At 52.7% G+C, this 24,866-nt stretch overlaps 1 protein-coding gene across 3 annotated transcripts in view; it reads right to left on the bottom strand.

Moving 5' to 3' along the window:
• OSBP2 (oxysterol binding protein 2) overlaps positions 1–24,866 on the bottom strand; it is a 119,496-nt gene that overhangs the window by 53,143 nt on the left and 41,487 nt on the right. Inside the window, exon 1 of one of the 3 annotated variants that reach the window (XM_070475582.1) lies at positions 152–245. The exons of the other annotated variants lie outside the window; for them this stretch is intronic. Coding sequence (XP_070331683.1) covers positions 152–230 — 79 coding nt within the window. The 5' untranslated portion in view covers positions 231–245. Of the gene's footprint in view, positions 1–151; positions 246–24,866 lie in introns of those variants that run through there. 3 annotated transcript variants of the gene reach the window in all.

Genomic DNA, 24,866 nt, shown 5'->3' with positions numbered 1-24,866 from the left:
GGAACAGGGGTTCCCCGAGTCTCCCCGTGCTCCCCACGCCGCGAGGGAGTGACATCAGAGGCTCGCCGGGGACTGGTCATGCAGCAAGCCGGGCGACCCGGCGGGCGTGCGCGGGGAACCGGGCCTCCGGTGGAAGCCCGGCAGCACTAACCCTTCTTAAATTTATTCAGGCAGCCGGAGCTGCAGAAGGAGCGCACGGAGGCAGTCTCCCAGCAGCCGCGTCCCTTCATCCCCGCGGCTGGGCGGCCTCCGAGCGGCCGGGCGCTACATGGCGCCGCGCCCCGGGGGGCTCGCAGGGACGCGCGCGCAGCTCGGCGGGCCGCCCGGCGGAGGCGGCGGGCACTCGCGGGTCCCGGCGCCGCGTGACCACAATGCACCAGTGCCGCCCGCCGGCCGCCCGCCGCCCGGTGCAGAGCCCGCTGAGCCCGTTAACCCCGTCGGCGCCACGGGGGCGGGCGCAGCGCGAGCAGTGCGGCACCCCCACCCCGGGAGCGCGGTCTCAGCCGGCACGCCGCCTGCCCGCGCGTGCGGCCGTCCCGGGGCAGCGGAGACCCAGGCGACCGGCAGGCCCCCCCATTGAAACGTCATGTTATAATATGAAAACCCAAGCGAAGGTGTTTTTTTCTGCAGCAGCCGCTAGGCTTTGCTTTATTTCAAAAGTAAAGATGCCCTTGAGAGACAAGGGGCACGTGGGAAATGGGGATTTCCCCTCCCACCCCCACCTCCTGGGGGGAGGGCGGTGATGGTAATTCCAGGATATCGGGGTCACTTCTGAGACTTGCTGGTGGCTCAGACAGTAAAGAATCTACTTGCAATGCAAGAGACCTGGGTTCAATCCCTGGGTCGGGAAGATCCCCTGGAGAAGGAAATAGCAACGCAATCCAGCATTCTTGCCTGGAGAATGCCATGGACAGAGGAGCCTGGTGGGCTACAGTCCGTGGGGTCTGCAAAGAGTCCCACACGACCGAGAAACTACCTAACACTCTCTGAGACTTGCTAGGGAGGCTGGTGCACCTGTGTCCCACCACCTGCAGCCACCTGTCTACTGTCCGGGAGGAAGGCACCAGGCGGGACCCCAGGGAGCCCGCCTCCCTTGGTGCTGCCACCACAGGGCTGCAGGCACTCAGACCCCTCCAGACACAACGCTCCCGTCCAGCTGCCTGCAGGACCTCTCCGTGGGATGTCTGACCGGGCATCATAAACCAACTGTCCACATCTGAGCTCCCCATGGCACCCCTAGACCTGTGCCCCCATCCTTCCCAGGTCCCCACCTCAGCTAGTGGCGGCGCCATCCTCCTAGCTGCTCACACGTGGACAGACACCATGGAGTCGTCCTTGACCCTTCCGTCCCTTAGACCCACCTCCCCGTGGTCAGCACATCCCCACAGCTGCGCCCTTGGCAGGCAGCTAGGATCCGGCCCCTGGTCACCACCACCGCTGTTGCCGCCTGGGCTGAACTGCCCTTCGTCTTGCCTTTGGACTCTACCAGAGCCACCCAGCGTGTCTCCAGCTTCACAACCTCCCAAGAGCACCTGTTCCGATATACTCCAGACTCCATCAGTCTCCCCGCTCAGAGGTCTCCAAGTCTCTGAGCAGGCTCCTCCTGTCCCCACAGTGCCATCCTGGCGAGAATGCAGTGGTCACAAAGCAGTCCGAGCTGGGGCCAGCCCCAGTCGCCGGCCACAGCCCCCACCTCACCCCGCCCCACATCTTGTCGCTCCCACCGTCGAGCCCTGGGACTGTGTCCTGGCCTTTGCGCCCTCCCCAAACAAGCCCTCCTCAACACCATCACCTCAGGGGAGCACCATCCAATGCAATTTATTGAAGCTGAATCAATTTTCACCAGTTTAAAGGTTTTCAAATAATTCCTGTTGTAACATGTAATAGACTCAGGGAAGGTGGTGGTGGGTCAACACTTCCCTTCTGGGCCTTTGAAGCAACTGCTCCTTCTCCTACCTAAAGAATGAATCCTTCGTGATCATGTCAGGTTCACGGGTCTGGGGGAATAAGGCATTTAACCATGGTGGGCCTTGGTGTTGGGGTTAGAAAATGAAGAGCATAACAGTGATGCAAATGGCCACCAGGGACCCAGTGCTGAATGCTGGGCTGTGAGCTTTGCCTGCATTCCCTGAGTTTCTGCACTTAATCCCCAAGGATGGGTTCCTCAACACCTTCTTTACAGATGGGGGAACTAAGGCTCTGACGTACGGGATCAGCGTGCTTGGAGCCGGCCTGCTCTGGCTGACCTCGGAGTCCACACCCTGAACCGTGCTCTGTGGGGGTCCTTTGCGCAGACTGCTGCTCCCTGGGCCCCCAGGCGCCTCACGAGGAAAGATGAGGTGAGACGGGAGCAGGGTGCTGGATGCTCTGGGACACGCGCATGAACATACAGGAGACTTTCACAGGATGTATGTACACAGTGAACCCAGGGTATTGAACCAGACACTCCGAGGGTCATGGACTCGGAGCTGGAAGAATCTTCTGAATGCAGAGCTGTGCCCTCCGGTGCAGAGCTGAGAAACGGGAGGCAGAGGGGCTGAGGGCCTGGCGCTGTCATCACAGCCGGTGAGCACTGGGGTCGTTGACCCGTCCATCCCCACCTGAAGCCACGCCTGGCCGACAGAAGACAGGGGACAGAGCGCAGCGGGGAGGAAACTAAAATAGTAAAGGTGAATACTGAAGACACTCATGCAGTCCTACTGAAGCAAACGCAGGCACTGTTCTTCCATTTGTACATAGTTCTTCTGGGCTTCCCTGGTGGCACAGTGGTAAAGAACCTGCCTGCCAATGCAGGAGACGTGGGTTCAGTCCCTGGGTGGGGAAGATCCCCCTGGAGGAGGAAATGGCAGCCCACTCCAGTATTCTTGCCTGGGAAATTCCATGGACAGAGGAGGCTGGTGGGGTCTGGGGGTTGCAAAGAGTCGAGCATGACCGAGCATGCACACACACACACACACACACACACACACACACTTCTTTTACATTATAAATCATATCAACAATGATCAGATTCTGTTCATGTGAAATACTTAAAAATCTACAACCTAGCTTCTCCAGTACTCAGAAGAGTGCCAATTTGGCCTCAAAGAAGGAAATACAGGGATTTCCCTGGTGGTCCAGTGGCTAAGATTGTATGCTAACAGTGCAGGGGGCCCCAAGTTCCATCCCTGGTCAGGGAACTAGATCCTGCATGTCTTGACCAAGACCCAGCATAGCCAAATAAATACATTTCTTCTTTAAAGAAAGAAGGAAATACATTAGCTAAAAAGTCTTAGTTGGCCCAACAGTGAGAAGGCCAAGAGACTAAGCAAATGACGACGGGTGGCTAATGCCATCCATTCTGCCGGCCACCCATCCAAGTTTGCCTCCTAACATCGTGTGGGTGAGGCTGAACCCCAGCCCTGCTCCCGCCCCCATCTGCATTCCCACATCAAGGGCATCTCCTGAACAGCTCCATGGAATGGCCCCCAGCACTCTAAATGTGACTTTCTAAGAACAAGGCATTAACTCCATGCCCTTCCTGAGGGCCACTCACCCCCAAGCATTCCGTGCTGGCAACCCTGGAGGCAGCTGCAGCCTCCCTCTAAGCTCTCTCCATTCTCTCCGACCTCCCATCAAGACCGGTTGATTTGCTCACCTCGGCATCTTTGGTTTGCTCTCACCTTGACGGTGACCGATCACCTTGTCGCGTCCCACTAGCGTGGCAGTGGCTGCAAGTCTCCCTAGAGGCAGGCCTCCCCGCTTCCACTTGCTACCAGAACACTGTTCATCAGAGTCTAGTTCTGACATGTTCCCTGAACTTGCTCAGTAGTATGGCGCACACACCCACTCAACTAAAATCCTAACACACGTGTCCGTATGTTGGTAGGTGGGTGGATCTGTTGTTCATCCCAGTACCGGAGGCAATGGAGAAACAGGTGCCCAGAAGCTGGTGTGAGGTGCTGTGGGGGCGGACATATGGCCGTGCTGTATAAAAACCATAACCCCGTCCACACCCTCCCCCCCGGGGAGAGGAGCGCAAGGCCAAGTGCTGCAAAGCCCTCGAAGCAGCCAAGGAGCCTGACAGCAGGCTTCACGGAATGTCATGGTACCATTCAGAAGTGTGTATGTGATGACTTTGTGGAAATAAGAAGCTGCGCTGAAACACAAACTGCTGAGAGGAAAAAGGCAAATCGTGCAACATAGCTGTGACCATGTGTACAAGGAAATGTTAAAGATAACATGACCACAGGGAATTTTCTCAAGTCTGGGCTCCCAGAACGCCCGGGGGCTTCTTTCCTTCCTGGGACCTGGCGTGCCCTGCTGCAGGTTCCTGTTTGCTTGCCCGTCTCCCACGCCGGACTGTGAGCTCCGGAGAGCAGAGACTCTGGTCTTTTCTCATTGCGTTCAGCCCCCAGCGGGGTTCAGCACATGGCAGGTGTGCACTGAATAAGTGAGCCCGGGAATAAACACATCAATCAGGTGATCAATGAGTCCATGGATGAAAGCAACGGTGTCACTCCCGGGAGCCCTACTGGGCTCAGTCTCCACACCCACACCGCCTTCTGGCCTTGCCAAGCCTTCCACCGCTGACCCCATCGCTGACCCCGCTCCCCGACCCCGCACAATGCATTTCTAACGCACAGCACCATGCAGGCCCTGCCCCTCTGCCCTTGTCTGGACCTTGACTGGACCTCGCAGAGGGGAGCGCAGGCTTGGGCGTCCCACAGGGGCAAGCTCGGACTCAAGTGGGCCACAACCTTCAACCACCATGGGGCGCAGGGACCACCGGGTCCCCCTGGGGCCCCAGGCTCACCACTGCTGAGGGGCTCGGCCTGCAGAAGAGAAGCACTGACCTTCTCTGTGCTGTCTGGAGGACCAAGTTCTCTGAGGGTCTGTCTAGCACACACACTCCTTGTGGGGATGTCTCAAGAATGAAGCCCTTTAAAACAGCAGTGTTCTTAGCAAATGAAGCAACAGACAAAGGATTAATCTCAAAAATATACAAGCAACTCCTGCAGCTCAATTCCAGAAAAATAAATGATGCAATCAAAAAGTGGGCCAAAGAACCAAACAGACATTTCTCCAAAGAAGACATACAGATGGCTAACAAACACGTGAAAAGATGCTCAACATCACTCATTATCAGAGAAATGCAAATCAAAACCTCAATGAGGTACCCTTTCACGCCAGTCAGAATGGCTGCTATCCAAAAGTCTACAAGCAATAAATGCTGGAGAGGGTGTGGAGAAAAAGGGAACCCTCTTACACTGTTGGTGGGAATGCAAACTAGTACAGCCACTATGGAGAACAGTGTGGAGATTCCTTAAAAAACTGGAAATAGAACTGCCATATGACCCAGCAATCCCACTGCTGGGCATACACACCGAGGAAACCAGATCTGAAAGAGACAAGTGTACCCCAGTGTTCATCACAGCACTGTTTATCATAGCCAGGACATGAAAGCAACCTAGATGCCCATCAGCAGACGAATGGATAAGAAAACTGTGGTACATATACACTATGGAATATTACTCAGCCGTTAAAAAGAATTCATTTGAATCAGTTCTAATGAGATGGATAAAACTGGAGCCCATTATACAGAGTGAAGTAAGCCAGAAAGATAAACACCAATACAGTATACTAGCGCATATATATGGAATTTAAAAAGATGGTAACGCTAACCCTATATGCGAAACAGAAAAAGAGACACAGATGTACAGAACAGACTTTTGGACTCTGTGGGAGAAGGCGAGGGTGGGATGTTCTGAGAGAATAGCGTTGAAACAAGTATACTATCAAGGGTGAAACAGATCACCAGCCCAGGTTGGATGCATGAGACAAGTGCTCACGGCTGGTGCACTGGGAAGACCCAGAGGGATGGGAAGGGGAGGGAGGCGGGAGCAGGGATCGGGATGGGGAACTCATGTAAATCCATGGCTGATTCATGTCAGTGTATGGCAAAAACCACTACAATATTGTAAAGTAATTAGCCTCCAACTAATAAAAATAAATGAAAAAAAAAAGCAGTGTTCTAACAACAGCTGTGCATAGGTGCTGACTGCCACCATCATTAATAAAGAATTCCACACTGAAGCCAGAGAATTAATTTGAGAGCAATTTATGGCAATGTGTTGCTAGGCAATTAAAATAAACTTCCAAGGGGGAAAATTTTTTTCAATTTATCGTTGATTATTTTAGATCAGAAAAATGGAATGGGGGAAGAGCGCACCATTCAAGTCAGTTTGAAAGAAGGAAGAAATGAGACAGATTCCACCAGGGACAGATTCCACCTGGGCCTGACTCCAACCTGCTTGGAGAGGCAGCCAAAGAGGTGGGGGCCAGAGGTAGGGAGCTGAGCCTGCCGGGCTTTGCCCTGGGGTGAGCAGGGGCTATGGGAAGGGGTGGGTGGCTTGAGGACCGGCTGGAGAATTAGGATCAGGTCCCACCAGGTCACTCTGAGGACGTGGCCTCTTCTCAGCCCCTTTTGCTCCCTGGAATGACCTGGCCCCACTCCACTGCCTGTGTTCGTTATTGACCAAGAGGCCTTTTCTCTCAAAATCAAAGTAATACTTTTAGCAACAAATTCCTCAAGACAACCAAAGAAGAGCTAGGATTCCCAAGGGATTAATATCCATCTGTATAGTCTCCAATTCTTCTTCTTCTTTTTTTTTTTTTTTAAGAAAGTGACAACAGGAACTTCCCTGGTGATCCAGTGGCTAAGACTCCATGCTTCCAATGCAGGGAGATCAGGTTCGATCCCTGGTCAGGGAACAAGATCCCACACGCTGCAGCTAAGAGTCTGCATGCCTCAAATAAAGATGCTGCAAGCTTCAACCAAGACCTGGCACAGCCAAAAAATAAATATAAATAAATATTTTAAAAAAGAAAGTGACAACAAAGAGTTGAAAATACGAATCTACCACAGAATGTTCCTTCATCTTTGTTGCTTATTTAAGGGAATACAAATTAAAGCCACCTTGAGGCAGGTCCCCTTTTAAGTATATTAAAATGGTCAAACACGTATTTAATTAACACCTGATGCCAGTGGGAGTACAGTGAAGCGGGCGTGCTCACTCATCGTCAGTGGTGCAGAGCAGTGCAGGCTCCTTCCATAAAGAGACATCCTAGCTCATCAAGGCCTGTGATGATGCCACTGTCCTTAATTCAGTAATCCGACTCCTGGGAATTTTCCCTCAGGAAACAATTCAAGAGAAGCAAAAAGCTTTCAGTACAAAGACATTCATTACGTGGCTGTCTATAAAAGTGCAGATGGGAAACTCAAACACTCAACAACTGGAAGAAGATTCAACCCATTAGAGCACAGCCACTCAGTGGAATATTACGCAGCCACTAAAGTCGTCATTGTAAAGACAGGGAAACTGATAGTGATCATGTGGTGTGAGAAGGGCAGAGCATGACGGGCCCTGTTTAAGGTGATGCTGAAGCTGTGAAACTCGACTGTCTGTGCTGAGGGGTGAAGGGAAGGGGACGTGCAAACATCAGGAACAGTTTTGTGAGGGTGTGAGGTCACTGGGGAGTTTCCTGTATTCCAGATGCTCTTTGTCTTACTGTGCCGTCTTTCCCACAAGAACAAAAGTTGAACAAGATGCGATCAAAAAAGTGAATTCTTATATGAAATCCTTTCTTGCGGGGACAAAGGCGATGCAGAGTCAGCTGGGAGCAGCTATTCTGCTCAGGGACCGTGAGTTATGAGGCTGCAGGATGGCAGACACAGAGGCCGGGGACCAGTGGGCAGGACGTCAGGGCAGAGGAGCCAAGACAGTCTCCACGGCAGTCAGGCTCCCCCGGGGAGGTGTGGGCCGGGGGGGTCAGATGCATGGTCTGAGTTGGGATCTGCAGCCCGCTCCCTGGGTGACTGGAAGCAAGAGCGGGAGCCCCGGCTCCCCGATGCTCATCCCGCAGGGGGCTGTCTTCCTGTTTCGTGCTGAATTGTGCCCCCAAGTTCACATGTTGAAATTCAAATCTGCCGGACCTCAGAATGTGAGTCTGTTTGGAGATGGGGCCTTTAAAGAGGTGATTAAGGTACAACAAGGTCATATACCGGGCCCTGATCCAACGTGACCGGTGTCCTTATAAAAAGAAGAGATTGGGACACAGATCAAGGGATGACAGTGTGAGGAAACAAGAAGGCGGCCACAGACAAGCCAAGGAGAGAGGCCCGAGGATGAAGCTAGTGCTTCCCGACACCCTGACCTTGGACCCTGGCTTCCCGAATGGTGAGAAAATTCACCTCTGTGGTTTAAGGCCCCCAGTCTGCGGTATCTGGTTATGGCAGCCTGAGCAAACGAACACACTTCCTTTGCAGAGCCATGAGGTGACATCACCAGTGTCGGGCAGGCACTCAAGAAACACCTGGTAAGGGCCTTCCCTGCTGGCCCAGTGGCTAAGACTCTGTGTTGCCAGGGCACAGGGCTCAGGCTCCAGCCTGGTCAGGGAGCTAGATCCCACATGCCCCAGCTAAGATTCTACACGTTGCAGCTGAAAGATCCCGCATGCCACAACGAAGACCCAGCGCATCTAAATAAATAATAAGTATTGAACACCACCACCACCACCACCTGGGAAAAGTCAGAGGCAGGGTCCTGGCACCCTGAAAACCACTGGCGCGGATGAGGCCTGTATCAGAAGCCTGGCTGTCAACGTCCATGGACACATCGGTTTAACTGAAGTTCAGAATGGCCGTGAAGCCCAGGAGACAGCTTCTCCTGTGACCCTCATGGCAGGGCTCAGGGCAGGGGAGGCCGGGAAGGATAGACAGCTCTGTGACACAGCCGGCAGAACGGAAGTTTAGTGATGTTGGGGGTTTTGTTCAAAGTTGAAGAGCCAGAGAAGGGTGGAGAATGCGACATTTTAAACCTCCAAACTCCTTTTCTCCCCCCTCTGGTACTAAAAACAAGACTCTGATTAATAGATCGTACAATATAAATGTTAGAAATTCCATGGCATCACAGCTGCCATAAACAGATAAGCAAGGAAAAGAAAACACTTGCAAAAATATATATCCAACAAAGGAGAAATAACCATGACTTAAAACAAGCTCCTACATATCAGCATCAAAAGAAAAAAAAAAAAACATCGAAATAGTAAAATGGCAATGAATATGAATATACAACTCACAAAATGCATATGATTGGCCAATAAACAGAAAAAAAAGGTGAATTCAGTCTCATTGGTAATAATAGAAATGCAAAACAGAGCAAGGAAATGCCTTTTCATTTGCCCATTAGAGTAACAAAGAGTAAAAAGAACGATGGGGTAGATTTTGTGGACAACTCACACTGTTGGGAGATATAAATCTATGCATTTTGGGGGGGCTCACGATTTAATAGTGTCTATTGATATTTATCATGGCCATGCCCTTGCAACCTAGCAATTCCACTCCTAGGAATCTATGCTTTGGAAAAACCGGCACGCGTGCACAAAGACGTATGGACAAGCAGAAGGCTCTCTAGAGGACCCCCTGAAATAGTAAAAGATAAAGAAAGCAACTGTCTGAGAGGAGGAAAATGAGCAAATTATGACACATGACAGAGGATGAGATGGTTGGATGGTATCACCGACGCAACGGATGTGAATTTGAGCAAACTCCAAGATATACAGAAGGACAGGGAAGCCTGGCATGCTGCAGTTCACGGGGTCGCAAAGGGTTGGATGTGACTTAGTGACTGAACAACAACAGAATCCCATACTGTTACTGTTTTATTTTTTAGCTAGAAATTATAGCTATATTTTTTTATTTTTAAAGATAACAAAAGCAAAAATAAAACAAAAAACAACCACATATATCAATAATTGTGACATGTGACATAAAAAGTATACACACATATATTTACTCATATGTGTGTTATAAAATTTCATGAAGAAAAAGCTTAGTAAGATGTTTGAAACCAAGGATGATGATGCTGTTTAGTTGTTCAGTCGTGTCCGACTCTTTGCGACCCTGTGGACTGTAGCCCGCCAGGCTCCTCTGTCCATGGGATTTCCCAGGCAAGAATACTGGAGTGGGCTGCCATTTCCTCCTCCCATGCTGTTATTTTAAAAATGAGATACACCTGGTACTTCCCTGGTGGTCTAATGGTTAAGACTTCACCAGGGGTGCAGGTCTGATGCTTGGTTGGGGAGCTACGATCCCATGCGCCTCAGAGCCAAAAACCCAAAACATAAAACCAGAAAATATTGTAACAAATTCAATAAAGACTTCAAAAATGGTCCACACACACAAAAAAAAAAACTTAAAAAAAAAGTGAGATATGCCTATTTGTATTGACATGTAAAGATCTCCAAAACATACTGGTAAGGTAAAAAGCAAGCTGCTTGTCACTATGCAGATATGACCTCATATATGTACATGCAAGCATGTGTGCGTGGGTGCCTGTGGACTCATGGCTTTGTGAATGCACGGGGACAGCTGAGAAAGGACCACTGCTTAAAAAAAAAAGTGGGTGTGTGTATCTCTTTAGCAGGCTGTGAGGCGTAGGGAGGTAATGATGGATGCCTAAATTTTGTTAAGTTGGGTTAGCCAAAAAGTTCATTCAGGTTTGCCATACAGGGAAAACCCAAAGAAACTTTTTGGCCAAGACAATATATTCTGGAATCATTTAAATATTTTACAGTCTTGCCTTTCCTAACCTAAAGCAATCTCTCAGCCAGCCATCGCTGGAAAGAGTGCACCAGAATCCTCTCTCATGGTGGAAGGGCAGGCACAGGAGGAGTGAGCGGGTTCGGGAGCAGGAGGGCCCGGGAGTCGCGTCAGGAAAGCCAGCACACCAGCGCACACGGACCAACCTGGCAGGCAGCAGCCAGAGAGGGGCTGGAGCATCCGCCGCACCCGTGGCACAATCCCCATGAGGCGGAGCGGCAGGGCCGCCCACGGCGAGGGGCCCTGCAAAGAAGGACACGGCTGCAGCCGGGCGTGGGGGGCAGTGGGCTCAGGCACCTGTCAGGCCGGCGGCAGGCCTCGCCCCCAGCACCGGCTCAGGGAAGAGGTGCCAGAGGAGGAGGGAGGGTGTGGTCGGCAGCGCAGACAGAGATGCAGGGAAGGGAAGGGCTGACGGACACACTGCTGCTCAGAAGAGTCGCCCCCGAGCGCAGCCTCCTGATGCCCGCTGTGATGCCCTCCTGGGGCTCTTCCTGTGGCCGGCCCAGGTCACACCGGCCGCCCCCTGCTTCCTGGCCCACTGCCACGCACCCGCTGTCCTCCAGCCTCCTCTGCCCCAGCTCCCAGGCAGGAGTCGGTCCCGCCCTGTCCTCTTCCTGCTCAGGCTGGGCCCGAGGGGTGGTGCCCATGGCCAGGGCGCCAAGTCCCATCTCCCTGTTCACGCTTCCCCGTCTGGACCTTCAGAAGAGTCCTCCCCTCCAAGTTCCAGACCTCCACAGCCGAGTGTCCCCCAGCTGAGCCCAGCCCCTCTCCTCCGTTCCTTCAGTGCAAGCTTTCCCTCCCCAGACAATTCTCTCTCCGTCCTCAGGCACCAAGCTGGAGACCTGAGGCAGCTCCCGGGGTCTCTCCCTCTCCCTGAACCCCACCATCTGAAGGGCCGCCGGGTCCTGACAGTATTAAATCCAGAGCAGTTTGCAAATCTAGACGCCTTTTCTCCAGCCCCTGGCTCACCTCCAAGGTCTCAGCTTCATTTACCCCTTCTGATCCATCCTTCCTGCCACCATGAAATCATTTACTGAAAATACCATCTGCTCCCTGTCACCTCCCTTCTGTGGTTCCCTGACACCCACAGCAGCAAGCTTTAAGTTCCAACTCCTTAGCCAACCACAGCCCACCAGGATCGAAGCCCTGTGGGCCTCAGCGGCCCCCAGCTCCCCACTCCCCGGCTCGCCCGGCTGCCCTTCCCTCTCAAGCCTCTGCTCGCCTGTCCTGGGATGCCCTCCCTTTCCCCCGCTTGGCTGGCTCCTGTCACCTCTGGACACTGGGGTGTGGGCCTCCCCGAGGGAGCCTTACTGACCGCTCTCCACCTGGAGAGGGGATGGGACACCGCTTGGAGGAGGGCCCTTCCTCGGGGTTCCCATCACAACGGCGCATCTCTCTGTGCGCCCATCACACAGACTCAAAAGGATGCTTCTGTCCCCCTGCAAACAGTCAGCACCTCTTGGGCCAGGAAGGGTTGGGACTCACTGTATTCATTTTCTACTGGGTGGTTTCAAAGAACGGAAATGTATTCTCCACAATTCTGGAGTCTAGAAGCCCACAGCCAAGCTGTTGTAGGGCCACGCCCCGCCGAGGGCTGCAGGGGAGGTTCCCCCCTTGGCTCTTCCGGCCTCTGGGAGCCCCTGCCCTGCGCAGCATAACTCCAGTCTCTGCCCCCATCTTCACATGGCATTCCCCTGTGTGTGTGTGAGTCCAAATTTCCCTTTCTGTAAGGACACCAGTCATATTGTATTAGGGACCACCCTCTTGACCTCATGTTGATTATACCTGCTAAGATCCTATTTCCAAATAAAGCCACATCCACAGGTACTGCGGGTCAGGACTTCAACATATCTTTTGGTCATGGGGGGTGGGTGCGGTGCACAATATAACCCACGGCCCACTCTCTTTGGCAACCCTGGTGCCCAGCTCTGAATCTGACCCGAAGCGAAGCTCCGCTGATCCCTGTAATTGAACGGATGACGGAGCCGCTGTGCTCTGGGTCCAGGCCGGGGAGGGAAACTCAGAGAGGGAGGGCAGCTGAGAGCAGGAAGCTCTGACGCTGGGCCTGGAGGCGGCGGGGGTGAGAAGGGACGGGTCCGGGCGTCGGGAGGACCACTGCCCGGGAGAGGAGGAGGGCCGGGCTGCACGAGAGGCCTTGGCCCTGCCCTGGGCAGTGCAGGAGCTGGGCTGGCCGGAGGCATCGGCCCTCATGCTGGAGGCAGGACGGGGCCAGGGAACGTCTGTCGGGAGAGCGGTAACAAAAGCAGAACCGGTGTTCCTGAAACATGAGTCTGCCGGAAGCACACTGGGGGCGTCTACGGGGGCTGCCCGAGGCGGGGAGGCAGCTGGTCAGAGGCTCCGGCAGAAAGTCAGTGGAGAATGAGGAGCTGAATCAGAGCAGCGGCAGCGTGGCCGGAGGGACGGACTGAAGCCAGAGGAAGTGCGGTAGGAAAGTAGACAGAGCCTGCCCGGGGGGGTAAGAGAGGGGGAGTCGAGACTCACGGGGGCTGAGGTTCAAGGCAGGAGACGTAAGAGGTCAGGAGCCAGTGACTGCCAATAATGGCAGCCCAGGAAGAGCAGTGGGCTCGCAGGGGCTGCCATGAGTTTAGCCTCATTAAATGCCATTTAATGCTTGCTTAAAAAAGCAAGCTCATGGGTACACTTACTAAGGCACTGTTGAGACAGGGCATGTATGTAAAGAAGCTCTGAGAGACCCACGCACTTCGTCAATAATTTGAGTTTATGGGCAACAAGGACGTCTTTCTGTATCAATGCCTGGTGCCCAGGTTGTTAGGAGCAGGTGTTTTCAGAGGAAGGCCTCAAGCCAGGGGAACTAACTAACTCAACTGAATAACCTATAAACTACCTCGTCACCCAGAAAATGGAAATGAGTGCAGTCTGCAAACGCACCCACGGGTCAACAGAGGCCAGATGGAGCGGCTTCCCAGGCCGGGCAGCCGGGCCCGAGGGAGCTGCCCACGCGGGTCGTCTCTGGGATCGCAGAGGCCCCTGGGCCTTAGGGAGCCCTTTCTGACAGAGCCACCAGCAAACCCCAGGCTCCCCAGAGAGGTCAGTTAAGGGGGGCTTTTACCCTGGGAAATGGAATAAAGACCCTCCTCCCAAGGATGAGTCATTCCCTCTCAGCGCCTCAGGCTCTTTGTATCCGGGGAGGTCAGTGTTGCTGATTTCCAAGGACCATTCCCGGCCCAGCTCTGCTCACGACTTCGGCCACTGCTGTCCCGGCCCTGCCCCGGCATGAAGATGAGCCGATCCGGTGGGCTGGGAAGGGAAGGTCTCGGACGCTGACCCCTCGCCTGCTGGGACTCTGTCCGGCCCGCCCTGACCCCTGCTCATCCCTCCTCCTCCTGCCAGCACAGTGCTGCCAGCGCAGCATGAGGAGGGGGCACCGGACCGTGAGCCTGGTGATGACGGCCCCCTCCCACGCCATCAGCTCGCTGGGGGCCCTCTCCTCGTGCTGGAGAGGTGTGGACCGCGGTCAGACCTCAGGCACCTGTGATGGAACCTCTCTGGGCCTCAGTTTCCTCACTTGTATCCCAGGTGTGGTAATGGTTCTCATCTCACGGGGCTGTCATGAGGGTGGAGGCTGGGCAGGAAAGCCTGGCCTGCAACGGGCTCCCAGCCAGGGTCAGCTGCTGTGACCACGGGGCGCGTGGGACAGAGGTGGGAGAAGACACACCCTTGTTGGAAGAAAACCCTGTCTCAGAGAGAGGAGAACCTCCGGGAACAGCCACACACCCTCTCCTAGAAAGGGCTTCCCTGAACAGAGAGCCCCTCGCGGCCTTTGCCTTTTGGGGAGAACAGTCATTTTATCTGAGCTCCACCACTGGCCAGCCAGTGTCCCCAGACCTAGGGACAGTCCTCACCTTGAACACCACCTCCAGGGTGGGACCAGCTTACCCGAAGGCAGACTGCTGAGTCCTGTCATGGCCTGCATGGTTAGAGACTGAACACCGCTGCGTGGAGATTTTTGTCTCAACACACTCACATTCTCCTATTAACCGGTGGCAGGGACTTCTCTGGTAGTCCAGTGGTTAAGACTCCCTGCTTCCGAGGCAGAGTGCGTGGGTTCAATCCCTGGTCGGGGGACTAAGGTCCTATGTGGCGCGTGGTGCAGCCAAGACATAAAAACAAACAAACAAACAAAAGCGGTGGTGGTAGACTATGGCAGGAAATATTCAGGAGAACACGGAGCACATACAGTCCTGTGCTAAGTTGACATACCAGGCAGCTGTAACTTTCTCTATTTTACAGATGGTAAAACTGGGGCTGAGAGAAGCTACACCATGGCATACCGTAAATAAGAGGTACAAATGGGAACTTGAACCCTGGTCTCTCAATCTACAAAGCTGGGTCTCTTTTCATTCCCTTATATGACACAGCTGTTATGCCATCCCTGACGCCATTCCACCAGGAAACCGAGATCAACTGTTTTCGTCAAAATAAAATTTCATCATCATATCTTTACTTCCTGCCTTGGCCTTGAGAAATCCACTCAGAAAGGTTCCTTTCCTACTTTTCATACCCGTTTGACAAATGTGCATAGATGCAGGCTTGCACATGATACAACCAAGTGCAGGGCTCCTGAGCGGAGACTGAGAGTTGGGTCTAAGACTGTGCACCATCCAGTCAACCCTCAAGTGGGATCTTCTTCAGTTACAGGGAACTCAAGCCCACCTTAATTATTGAGGAGGTTTTAAATTGCTCAGACTATGAATAAAAATAGGTAGCCTGATTGCATTACAGGTGTGGAGCACGCTAAAAATATACACATACCTCAATTGGATCTAGATATGGAAAACTTTGGGGCTATAAATGTACTTTCAAAACAAACAACACGTGAAGCTCAAATAACCCTGTTTCCCCAAAGCAGAAGCAGTGGCCTGCTGCTTACCTGACCTACCATTATATACTTTCACCTTTGTATTTTAATGAAACAAGGATGTCAACGAGGATGTCAAAGTACAGTTATATGTCAGTCATCCTTCCAGACAATTACGCTAGATCTAAAGAGGTTTATTCATCTGGCCAAAATACAAAGTGTTCACGTGATAGGAAAAAAAACTTACCTACCCAAAACAAAAATGCTTTGGGGTGGAAAAAAACAATCAAGAATAATGTAAACTGAGTATATGCCAGAGGTGCAGTTACCGCACTTTCCCCCGGTGACCTGTCCTCTTACAGAACATTGATCAGAGATAATGGTACCTGGCTACCAGTGGTCTGCTTTATGCAAGTAATGCAAGCACATCCTTGGCATGCATTTCTGTCAACACCGCAGCTCCACTGCAGCTCACACAGACCCTAAAATCAGCGCATCATTTCACACACCTTCTCCACCTCTCTTTCATCAGCACTGTCACACACTCCATGATCCAAGAAAGCTGCCCACCAGAGTCATTTCTGGTGCCCACAGCCTAGGCTAGACAGACAGAACAAAACACAGACCTCAGTCCTCCAGCACGAGCCTGTCGAGATTTAGAGCATCACTTACATCCATCAGGGTAGGACGAGCACCTCACACAGCTTGGAATCCTGCATAACCAGACTTCTCCCTATGGTCCCTTCCCTTCCAGCCCCTCACCTCCCCAATACACCCAGGTCCTCTCTTGAGGCAGCAAAGCACCGCCCCCCCCCCCCCCCGCACCAACAGCCTGCCCAGGAGGAATAAAGAGGTCTCTCTGTCTGACCTTGCCAGGTGATGGAGATGGGAACCGAATGCTGGTGGGATCGAAGGCAGAGGTGACCCATCAAGTTTAAACACATCTCCCCCTCCAGCGGATGGCGAAGGCAGGAGGGGGGCAGCTTTAGGGACGGAGGAAGCCCAGGGCTCCTCTGACTGGGTAGCTGACCAGCGTGACCTCACACTGCTTACTCAGAGGCACAGGCCGGCTGGAGAAGGGCTTTTCCTGTGACAGGCACCACCGGAGTTTAAAATCCCCTTTGCGTGCTGGGGAAAACAGACACACACACACACACCAGCAGGGAGTGCCTGCCCAGTATCCACTCCAGAGCTCCTCTGCCTGAGCCCAGCCCACTGGCAACGGCCAGGTGCGCTGTGACCGCTGGCCCCGAAGCCCTGGTCATAGCAGCTCAGGTGTCTGAGGAGACTGGGGGAGGCAGGGCCGGGTCTTGACCTCTCGCTTGCGGCCCCAGTGAAGGCTCAAGCCTGTTTTCCCTGCTAGAAGATGGCTGGCCTCTGTCTGGGCTGAATTCCAGTGGCCAGGCTGCCCAGAGCCATCCCCCCGGGGACAGAGAGGGGAAGATGCTGCCCTTCTGACAACAGCCCTTCCCAGTGCCATGCAGTGAGCTGCCCCCAGGGTTGGGAGGAGGACATGCCTTGTGACCGTCCTTAGACTTCTGGCTGAACCCTTTGTCCCCTGCTTGTGAGGGCGGAGGGGCCTGCCCTCTACCCCAGAGCTGGGGAAGTACCAGGGCAGAGATCTGAGCCCTTAGCCCTGTAGGCTACTCAAGATCAGGGCTGGAAGAAATTTACAATGGGGAAGGGAAATTTTAAAGCCCAAGAGAGCCCCCACGCTCCAGTACTCGTCCGCCCCAACCCGGCTGCGCCTTCCCCTTACTCACCCCAGGGAGGGTCTCCTGGGTGTGGAAGCGGGTCTGGCCCGGAGGCTGCGGGGGCTCCTGCAGCTGCCGCCGCCGCCGCCGCCTTTCCGTCGCCGCGCTCTCAGTCCATCTCGGTGCAGTGCCGGCTTCCACCGCCGCGCCGAGCACGGGAGAAGGAGGGCGGTCCCTGGATTGGGTGTGTGCTGCCCGGCGGCCCCGCGCCAGCCTCCCCGCCGCGGCCGCCCCTTCAGCACCGCGGACAGCGGCGCACTCCGAGCGCCACCGAGCCGAGAGGAGCGGCGCGCCCCGCTCCGCCTGCCGGTCGGTCAGCCTGAGCGCGGCAGGGGCGCGGCACGGCGCGTCCTCATTCCTCCAGCCTCCTCCCCAGCAGCCTTATGAGGCCACCTCTGTCCCCCAGGGCCCCGCTCTCCAAGAGCGAAGGGCTCCCCGCGAGGCCACTCGCCAGTCCCCGGAGGACTGGACACGCCGCTTCAGCCCGGTCCCAACCAGGGACTAGCTCTCCCCCAGCCCAGCAGGCTAGACAAAGGCTAGCTCTCTTCGTGGCGGGACGAGGACGGCGGCGGACAGGGCGGCTCAGCCTCTTAAAATGCGCGAGCGTGGCCCGGAACCTGACCCGGCGTAAGGGTGCTACCCAGCCCCATGGAGGCCAAAGAAGGCTGGCCCTTCACCAGAAACCCAGACAGGGAGGGGCCCCTGGGTGGCCCTTGGCTCAAGCCCTCATTTCCCCACTGTCACACACCCTGGGGATGCGAGGAGTTAATCAATTAAGAGTTCCTTTCAGAACCCAGGGAGGGAGGGCTGTTGGGGCCCCCTCCTCACCTGGAATCCAGTTCCCTCCCTCACACCCTTGGAGCCAGCATATCAATCAACCAACAGATGGGGCTGCTCGGGGCCTGGTGACATCACACGGAACTGCTTCCACGTTTCTTCATTTCTGCTCAAATCCCTCCCACTGCTCTCTGCTCCTCACCCCTGGCCAGGAAAATCCCAGACTTTGATGGGGGAGCCCTGGCTCCGACTTGGCCTCCACCACAGACCAGAAACTCGGCCACCATTGGCCACCCTCATGTCTGCGCTCAGCGAGGCTCAGCTTCCCTATGGGACACGCAGATGTGGGCGGGGCGTGGGGGGCTCCCTCTGGTTGCAAGTCTGAGAAAACCGAGCCTGTCTGGCCAAGCAGAGGGGACTCCGTAGACTGGACAGTCCCCCAGACCCCGCCTGCTTCATGGCCTCCCTCAAGCCTTTCTGGGGTTCAGAGGAGGAGACCCTTCCCTTCACCGGCCTAAACTGGCCACTTCTGCCTTAACTCTCTTTAGAACAACTTTTATGTCTCATTAATTCAGGTCCAAAGAAAACTTCATTTTTACCATTTGGTAGAGGCTCCAGTTTGAAGGGGGAAAACCAGATGGAATGAGTTCAGGTCAAGGTTAATAAATGCTGTCCAACCAGGCATGAGGGACTCTGCTCAAGCATTCATGGACTGTGGCAGCTCCGCAGAGAGCACAGAGCTGACCCTCACAAACGGTGCAGGAGTGGGCATGGGTCATGTGGGAAAGAGGCAGGAAGAAAAAGGTAGGGGGAGAGGGGCTCCTTCCATTTTCACACCAAGCAAGAAGAATCACAAACCACACGTGGTACCTCAAAGATAAGCAAAACCACGACCTCAACAATCTTTTAGTTTATCTTCTTTTTCTCCTTTGAAAACTACTTCCAAGAGCATTTTTCCCATTTAAGGTAGCATAGCATCAAAATCCAAAGATAAGAAACAAGTCAGGGGACTCTCCTGGTGGTCAAGTGGTTAAGAATCCACCTCCCAACACTGGGGATGCAGGTATGATCCCTGGTGGGGGAACTAAGATCCCACAGTGCCTCAGAGACCCTGCATGCCACAACGAAGACCCAGTCAAATAAATAAATAAGTATTAATAAATAAATAAATGCACTGTCTTACAGAAAAAGACACAAGTCAGGCTCCAGGAGCACGGCGTTGTGTGGGCTTCCTGCTTCAATGGTCACAGGCATGAGATGAGGGGGGTGGGGTACCTCCCAGCTGCCCTCCAAACACCCAACAACTGCCAAGTGGACATATTGACACTTCTGAGGAGAGTCTCAAATCTTGGTGCATTTCCTCACTTGGAATGGACTTTCCTGAGCATTTTGTAACAAATGATTCCTTCAGTTTAATTCCTTTGTCTAATGTATAGCATATCCAGCAATCACCAGCATGTCTGCATGCTCACCATACCAGAGGCTAATGAGAGACCGAGGGAAGTCCATTTACACACACACACACACACACACACACACACCCCTCTAGCACAAAGCCCAGAATTTCTACTGACATGACAGGCCACATTTATACTGAAGACCCCCAAATATTCATGATTTGGAACTAACAGAAACAATCCAAGTCATACAGCAAGATTTTAAATTTCTATTCAGTTATTTTCTAGGTTCTGGAAAAGCCTAAAGAACTGGGACACAGGCCACGGATTCTCATCCACTAAAGCAGGAAGACACTTCTGCCCCCAGGATGTCTTCCCCTCTCTGTCCCGAGGCTCAGGCCTCGAGCGGTGACCTTCTCACTACACACTCTCATCCTGGTGGGGAGACTGACTGCCACTGCTGCTGACGACCAGTAACCCCCTCCTGACCCTCCTGCTAAGGGCACCCTTAGCACTGCTGTGGCTGTTAAACCCCAGCCAGGCCCGCCCTCTGCCCTCCCAGCCAGTGGTGCCCTGCTGGGCCCTGAGAGCCCAAGCACTGGCATGGGACAGCCCCTCCTCCCCGCCCACCAGCAGCCTGCCTCTGCTTCAGCCCTCGGCTGGTCCTTTCCTCCTGACCCTGCGGGGGGCCTGGCCCTGGCCCTCCTCCTCTCTGCTGGCCCGCCATGGCAGCCTGCCGCCTGCGCTCTGCCTCCTCTCTGGACATTTGACTCTTCCTAAGACATTGGCAAAGGCTCTCACTGCCCCCGTTATGAGCCTGAAATGCCATCACCCTGCTTCTGACCAAGTAGGGTTCAACTTCCCAGCCAAGGGGCTCTCAGTTCAATGGCTCTGAACCAAGAGATCTGAAGCAGATAAGCTCCGTAACTCTGTAGGCGCATGTCCCCACAACTCCTGGGAAGTCCTCAGAAAGTTAGTGTTCTCCCTGCACGGAGCGCCTGGGCTGTTAGGGAAACCAAAGATGAGACATGCAGACTTTCAGAAGTACAGATGGCTGAAATGTCAGGAACCAGTGGGAACATCCACTTGGCGCGTCGAGTGTGTCCTAAGCAGCTTGACGGGCAAGAAGTTAACTTCAAAAGAACGATGATTAATAACGCAAATAAAAAAGAGGAAAGGACAAGATGAGTACATAGATGGAGCGTTTCAGTGGAACTGGAAGTCTATAAAAATAATCAAGTGGATATTCTAGGATTTAAAAATACAGTATCTGAAATGAAGAGTTCATTAACGTGAACTTCCTGGTGGCTCAGCTGGTAAAGAATCCAGATGTCTGCAATGCAGGAAACCCGGGCTCGACCCTTGGGTTGGGAAGATCCCCTAGAGTAGGAAATGGGAACCCACTCCAGTATTCTTGTTTGGAGAATCCCAGGGACAGAGGAGCCTGGTGGGCTACAGTCCATGGGGTCACAAAAGGTTGGACACAACTGAGCAACTAACACGTTCACTTCTTCAACTTCAAAATAACAAATAAGTCAAATAAGAAAGAGGAAAAGACAAGATGGGAACATAGATGGAGCATCTCAATAGAACTGGAAATTTATAAAAATAGTCAAATGGATATTTTAAGATTTAGAAATACAGTATCTGAAATGAAAAGCTCACTGACTGAGCTCCATGGCAGAAGGGGTAAGCAGAAATTAAGATGAATGAACTCAAAGCTTGGCTAATCAAACACATCCAGAGAATAAAGAAGGAAAAGACAGAACAAGAGCACAAAAGACACGCGGCAGACGGTCAAAGGGTCTAAAATGTGTGTATCTTGCGTCCCACAAAAGGAAGAGGAGGGAGGACAGGTCAGAAGCAGTCAGAGAAGAAATAATGGCCACGAATTTTCCCAAATCGGGTGAAAGATTTTTAATCACTTTTTTCACATCGTCGTTTTAGTTGAAATGCAACCTCAGTCACTCTCACCTTCGGCTTTCAGGTAACGTGGAGAGAATGGAGCCGAGAACTTGCCAACAGCAGACCTGGGCCCAAAGGCCAGGCTCGGCCACTTACTAGCTTGGTGACTGTGGGCAAGGTACTTGAAGGATGACGCATAAAGCATGTAGAAATGCCAGGCACACGGCAGGCGCACGTGGCAGTGATCATTAATGTTACTCTCATGGGCTCCAGGCACCTCTCTGATGTCAGGTGGGCTGGGGAGTGTTAGAGACTCTGGGTTCTCAACGTGCCATGAGGAACATAATTGAGGGGACTTCCCTGGCAGTCCAGGAGCTAAGACTTCTCGCTCCCAATGTCGGGGGCCTGGGTTCAATCCCTGGTCAGGAAAACTAGATCCCACATGTGGCAACAGAGATTGAAGATCCTGAGTGCCACAACTAAGACCCAGTGCAGCCAAAATAAACAAACAAATTTTTGTACAAAGAAAAACAAGATACTTGAGGCTTGTGTGTTGTTTTTCTCCCCAACAGACAAGAACCCAAACCAAAACTTGTAACAGCTGCCAATAATCAACTTTTATCTCTATAAGACATGTTGTCAACCAATGATAATTGGCCAAAGAGCATTTTACATTCTGCTGGAAAATACTGTTTCTATTCATCTGAGTTTAACTGCCATGCACTAGTGGCAAACCCAGATTATGAATGATTCATGCATAGCCACAATGACTAATTAAACCCTGGAGAGACGATTCATTAAAAAATACAAATGCAAACTTTTGTCTGTGGGCTTGCAAGTGGATGTCTGCAGGAAGCAACAGCAGGAAGGTTTATAATCTCAGTTTCTTCAGTAAACGAGACTGCAGATGGTGGATGAAAAAATACTTGTATTCATAAATGATTTCTTATCATGCAAACCCTGGTGGTTGAAGCTTCTGTACATGGTTCTTAAATACTAAGTTTCTTGCTGCTCTGATAAATGCTTACAGATTTTTTTTTTTTAAATCATCAGCCCTCTGACTCTATTGCTGACTTTGGTGATATATACCCACTAGGGACAGAGAGGAAGGCTAGCTGGGTTCTGAACCAAGCCATTCACTGCAAAGGCTTCTATAACCCCCACTGGCCTGTGCCCAGCCCTGGGAGACAATCGTGACCATCTCTGTCTTGCCAATCTGAGCTAGCCAAGGCACTCTGCCATTCCATACACTTTTCTCTATCCACAAAGTGGAATTAAGATCAACAAATATTTCACAGGACAGGACTGTGGCACAGATATCATAAAGAGGCAGGACTGACTGTATCTAGGATCCCACAATATTTGTAAGGTCTGTCAACCGGATAAGGGCAATGTTTGGATCAGGGATCATATTGGCCCTGACTGTCAAAGTCCTTCCAAGCAATGGACTTTAAAAACCAGTTATCGGGCACTTCCCTGTGGTCACTTGGCTGAGGCTCCGCACTCCCAGTAAAGGGAGCCCAGGCTGGATCCCTGGTCAGGGAACTAGATCCCACACGCCGCAACTAAGACTTGGCGCAGCCAATCAATTAATTTAAAATATATATATTTGCATAATAGGAAAATGATTCAAGAGGAATATTTCTCTGATATGAGCTGAGTCTCTCAAACATGTGTAGAGAAAAGAAAACAATCAATTTTAATGAACAGTTCATTTACCAGCAAAGATCAAAGTCCTGCATGCCACACTAGGGCCTGCCGCAGCCAAATAATTAATTTTAAAACTCTGATTACCAGCACTCAGTTTCCTTAGTTTCAGGGCAGCCATGTTATGCAGCGAGGCAAGCCCAGAGATAGCAGAAGAAAAACCCGTTAACTGATTTTTAAATGGTTTATTCCAAAGCTTGCTGGTCTTGAAAAGACCCTTGACCTCATTTGCCAGTGGAGTCTCAGAAAGTTATATCTCAAACCGAAAAACAAGCAAACAAATAACCAATGACCTATCAGGTCTTCCCCCAATTCTCTCCCTCTCTCTTTAGTAAAATGCACTTAGCCCCATTCCTGTAGGGTTGGTTTTTGCGTTTTGCTGACAGTCTTGCTATTTCATATGACCTGAAAGCTACCAGCACACAAGTCATAAGAGCAAGCAGCTGTGGAGACGGGAGGGAACACACACACACAAACACACACGCTCCAAATCCAGCTCCCACGGGCAGACCCCGAAGCCTTGGGACTAACAAGGGCACTCTGGCTTTGTTCCTTCCTGCCTCTCCCCAGGTCCACCATAGAGCACGTATGTGTACAAGCTAGACAAGCAGCTAAAACTTCTACAGAACGGGTGACGCCGTTTCAGGCTGTCCAGTCTTTGCCATCCTTTCTTTCTCTCTCTCCCTAAAAACCAGGGCTCAAAAGCAGCGTCATGTGGGGCTCCATATCCAGAGTCTTTCCTGACCTGGGAATGCCTGCAGGCTGAGGCTCAAACCTGACAATAAGCCCTGCGTATCATCCAGCCAGCTTCGCCTCCAGCCCACGGAGCCCACCACCAATGGACACCTACAACGAAACGTTCTGCATCTGCCAACCTAGGAGCCCACATCGTCTTCCCGCAGCCCAACCACCTTGGACCAGGGGGGACGAAGTCACCCCCACCACCTCTGTTTCTTTTGGACAACTCTCAGTGTTGCATGTGTGGAGAAGGGCACAAGATTCACATCCCTCCCACCCTCAAACAACATGCACAAAATCAAATTAAACTACACTCTAAAACGGGAACAGAGTTTCCACTTGGAGGAGGAGGCAAAGCTGTTACAGAGAAAGAATCTCAAGGAAAGGAAATCTTGCTGTGTGCTGTGTTCTCGGGATTAGTACTGAGGTCTGTCCATCAGAATTCCAGTCCGGGGGGCTGCCTTCTGGAAGGGCTGCACCCAAACCACCTGCAACCAAACAGTTCTCTCCCCTAGGGCTCTCCGGGGGACTGAGGAGCCCAAGCAATGCCTGTTCTACGTGTTGAACCCCTCAGAGCAGCACCAGGCTGTCCCAGGGGCTCTTCTATGTTCTGTGTTTTTTTCCCGATATTTGTGTGCTCTGTAGGTTGATCTTTTCTCTCAGCAGTATCTGCCCTGAGCTGGTGGGGTCAGTGGAAAGGAAACCTTGTCCATATATGTTGGCTACCGGCCCCTGGAAATAGCGGAAGACATGCAGTCTGGAAAGAAGATGGGCCAGGTCATTTCTAAGAAAGGGCTGATCTCACGGCCCAGAAATCCTGGCTTTCGCATGTGCTGAGGACACGGTCCCCATGTGCTTGCCAGACTCAGGGCCTCTCCTCTGGTCAGCGCTGGGTTTCCTTTCAGAACCTCTCCCTGAGGCCTTCAGGGTGCACCTCAGAGATGGTGCGGTGATCCCTCCAGGAGCCTCCCTTCAGGTTGTGGCTCACTAGAGAGGCTTCCGCAGCCCGAAGCTGACGCATCAGCCCCAGGAGCACACCTTCGCGTTCACTCTTCCGGCATGGTGCGGACTCAGGCGGCCAACAGAGTTCAATCCCATCAACGAGC

This window comes from Odocoileus virginianus, chromosome 12 (assembly GCF_023699985.2).
Source record: "Odocoileus virginianus isolate 20LAN1187 ecotype Illinois chromosome 12, Ovbor_1.2, whole genome shotgun sequence".
NCBI lineage: Eukaryota > Metazoa > Chordata > Mammalia > Artiodactyla > Cervidae > Odocoileus > Odocoileus virginianus.
Note: the sequence above shows the minus strand (reverse complement) of the source record. Positions and strands in the feature narration are given on the sequence as shown.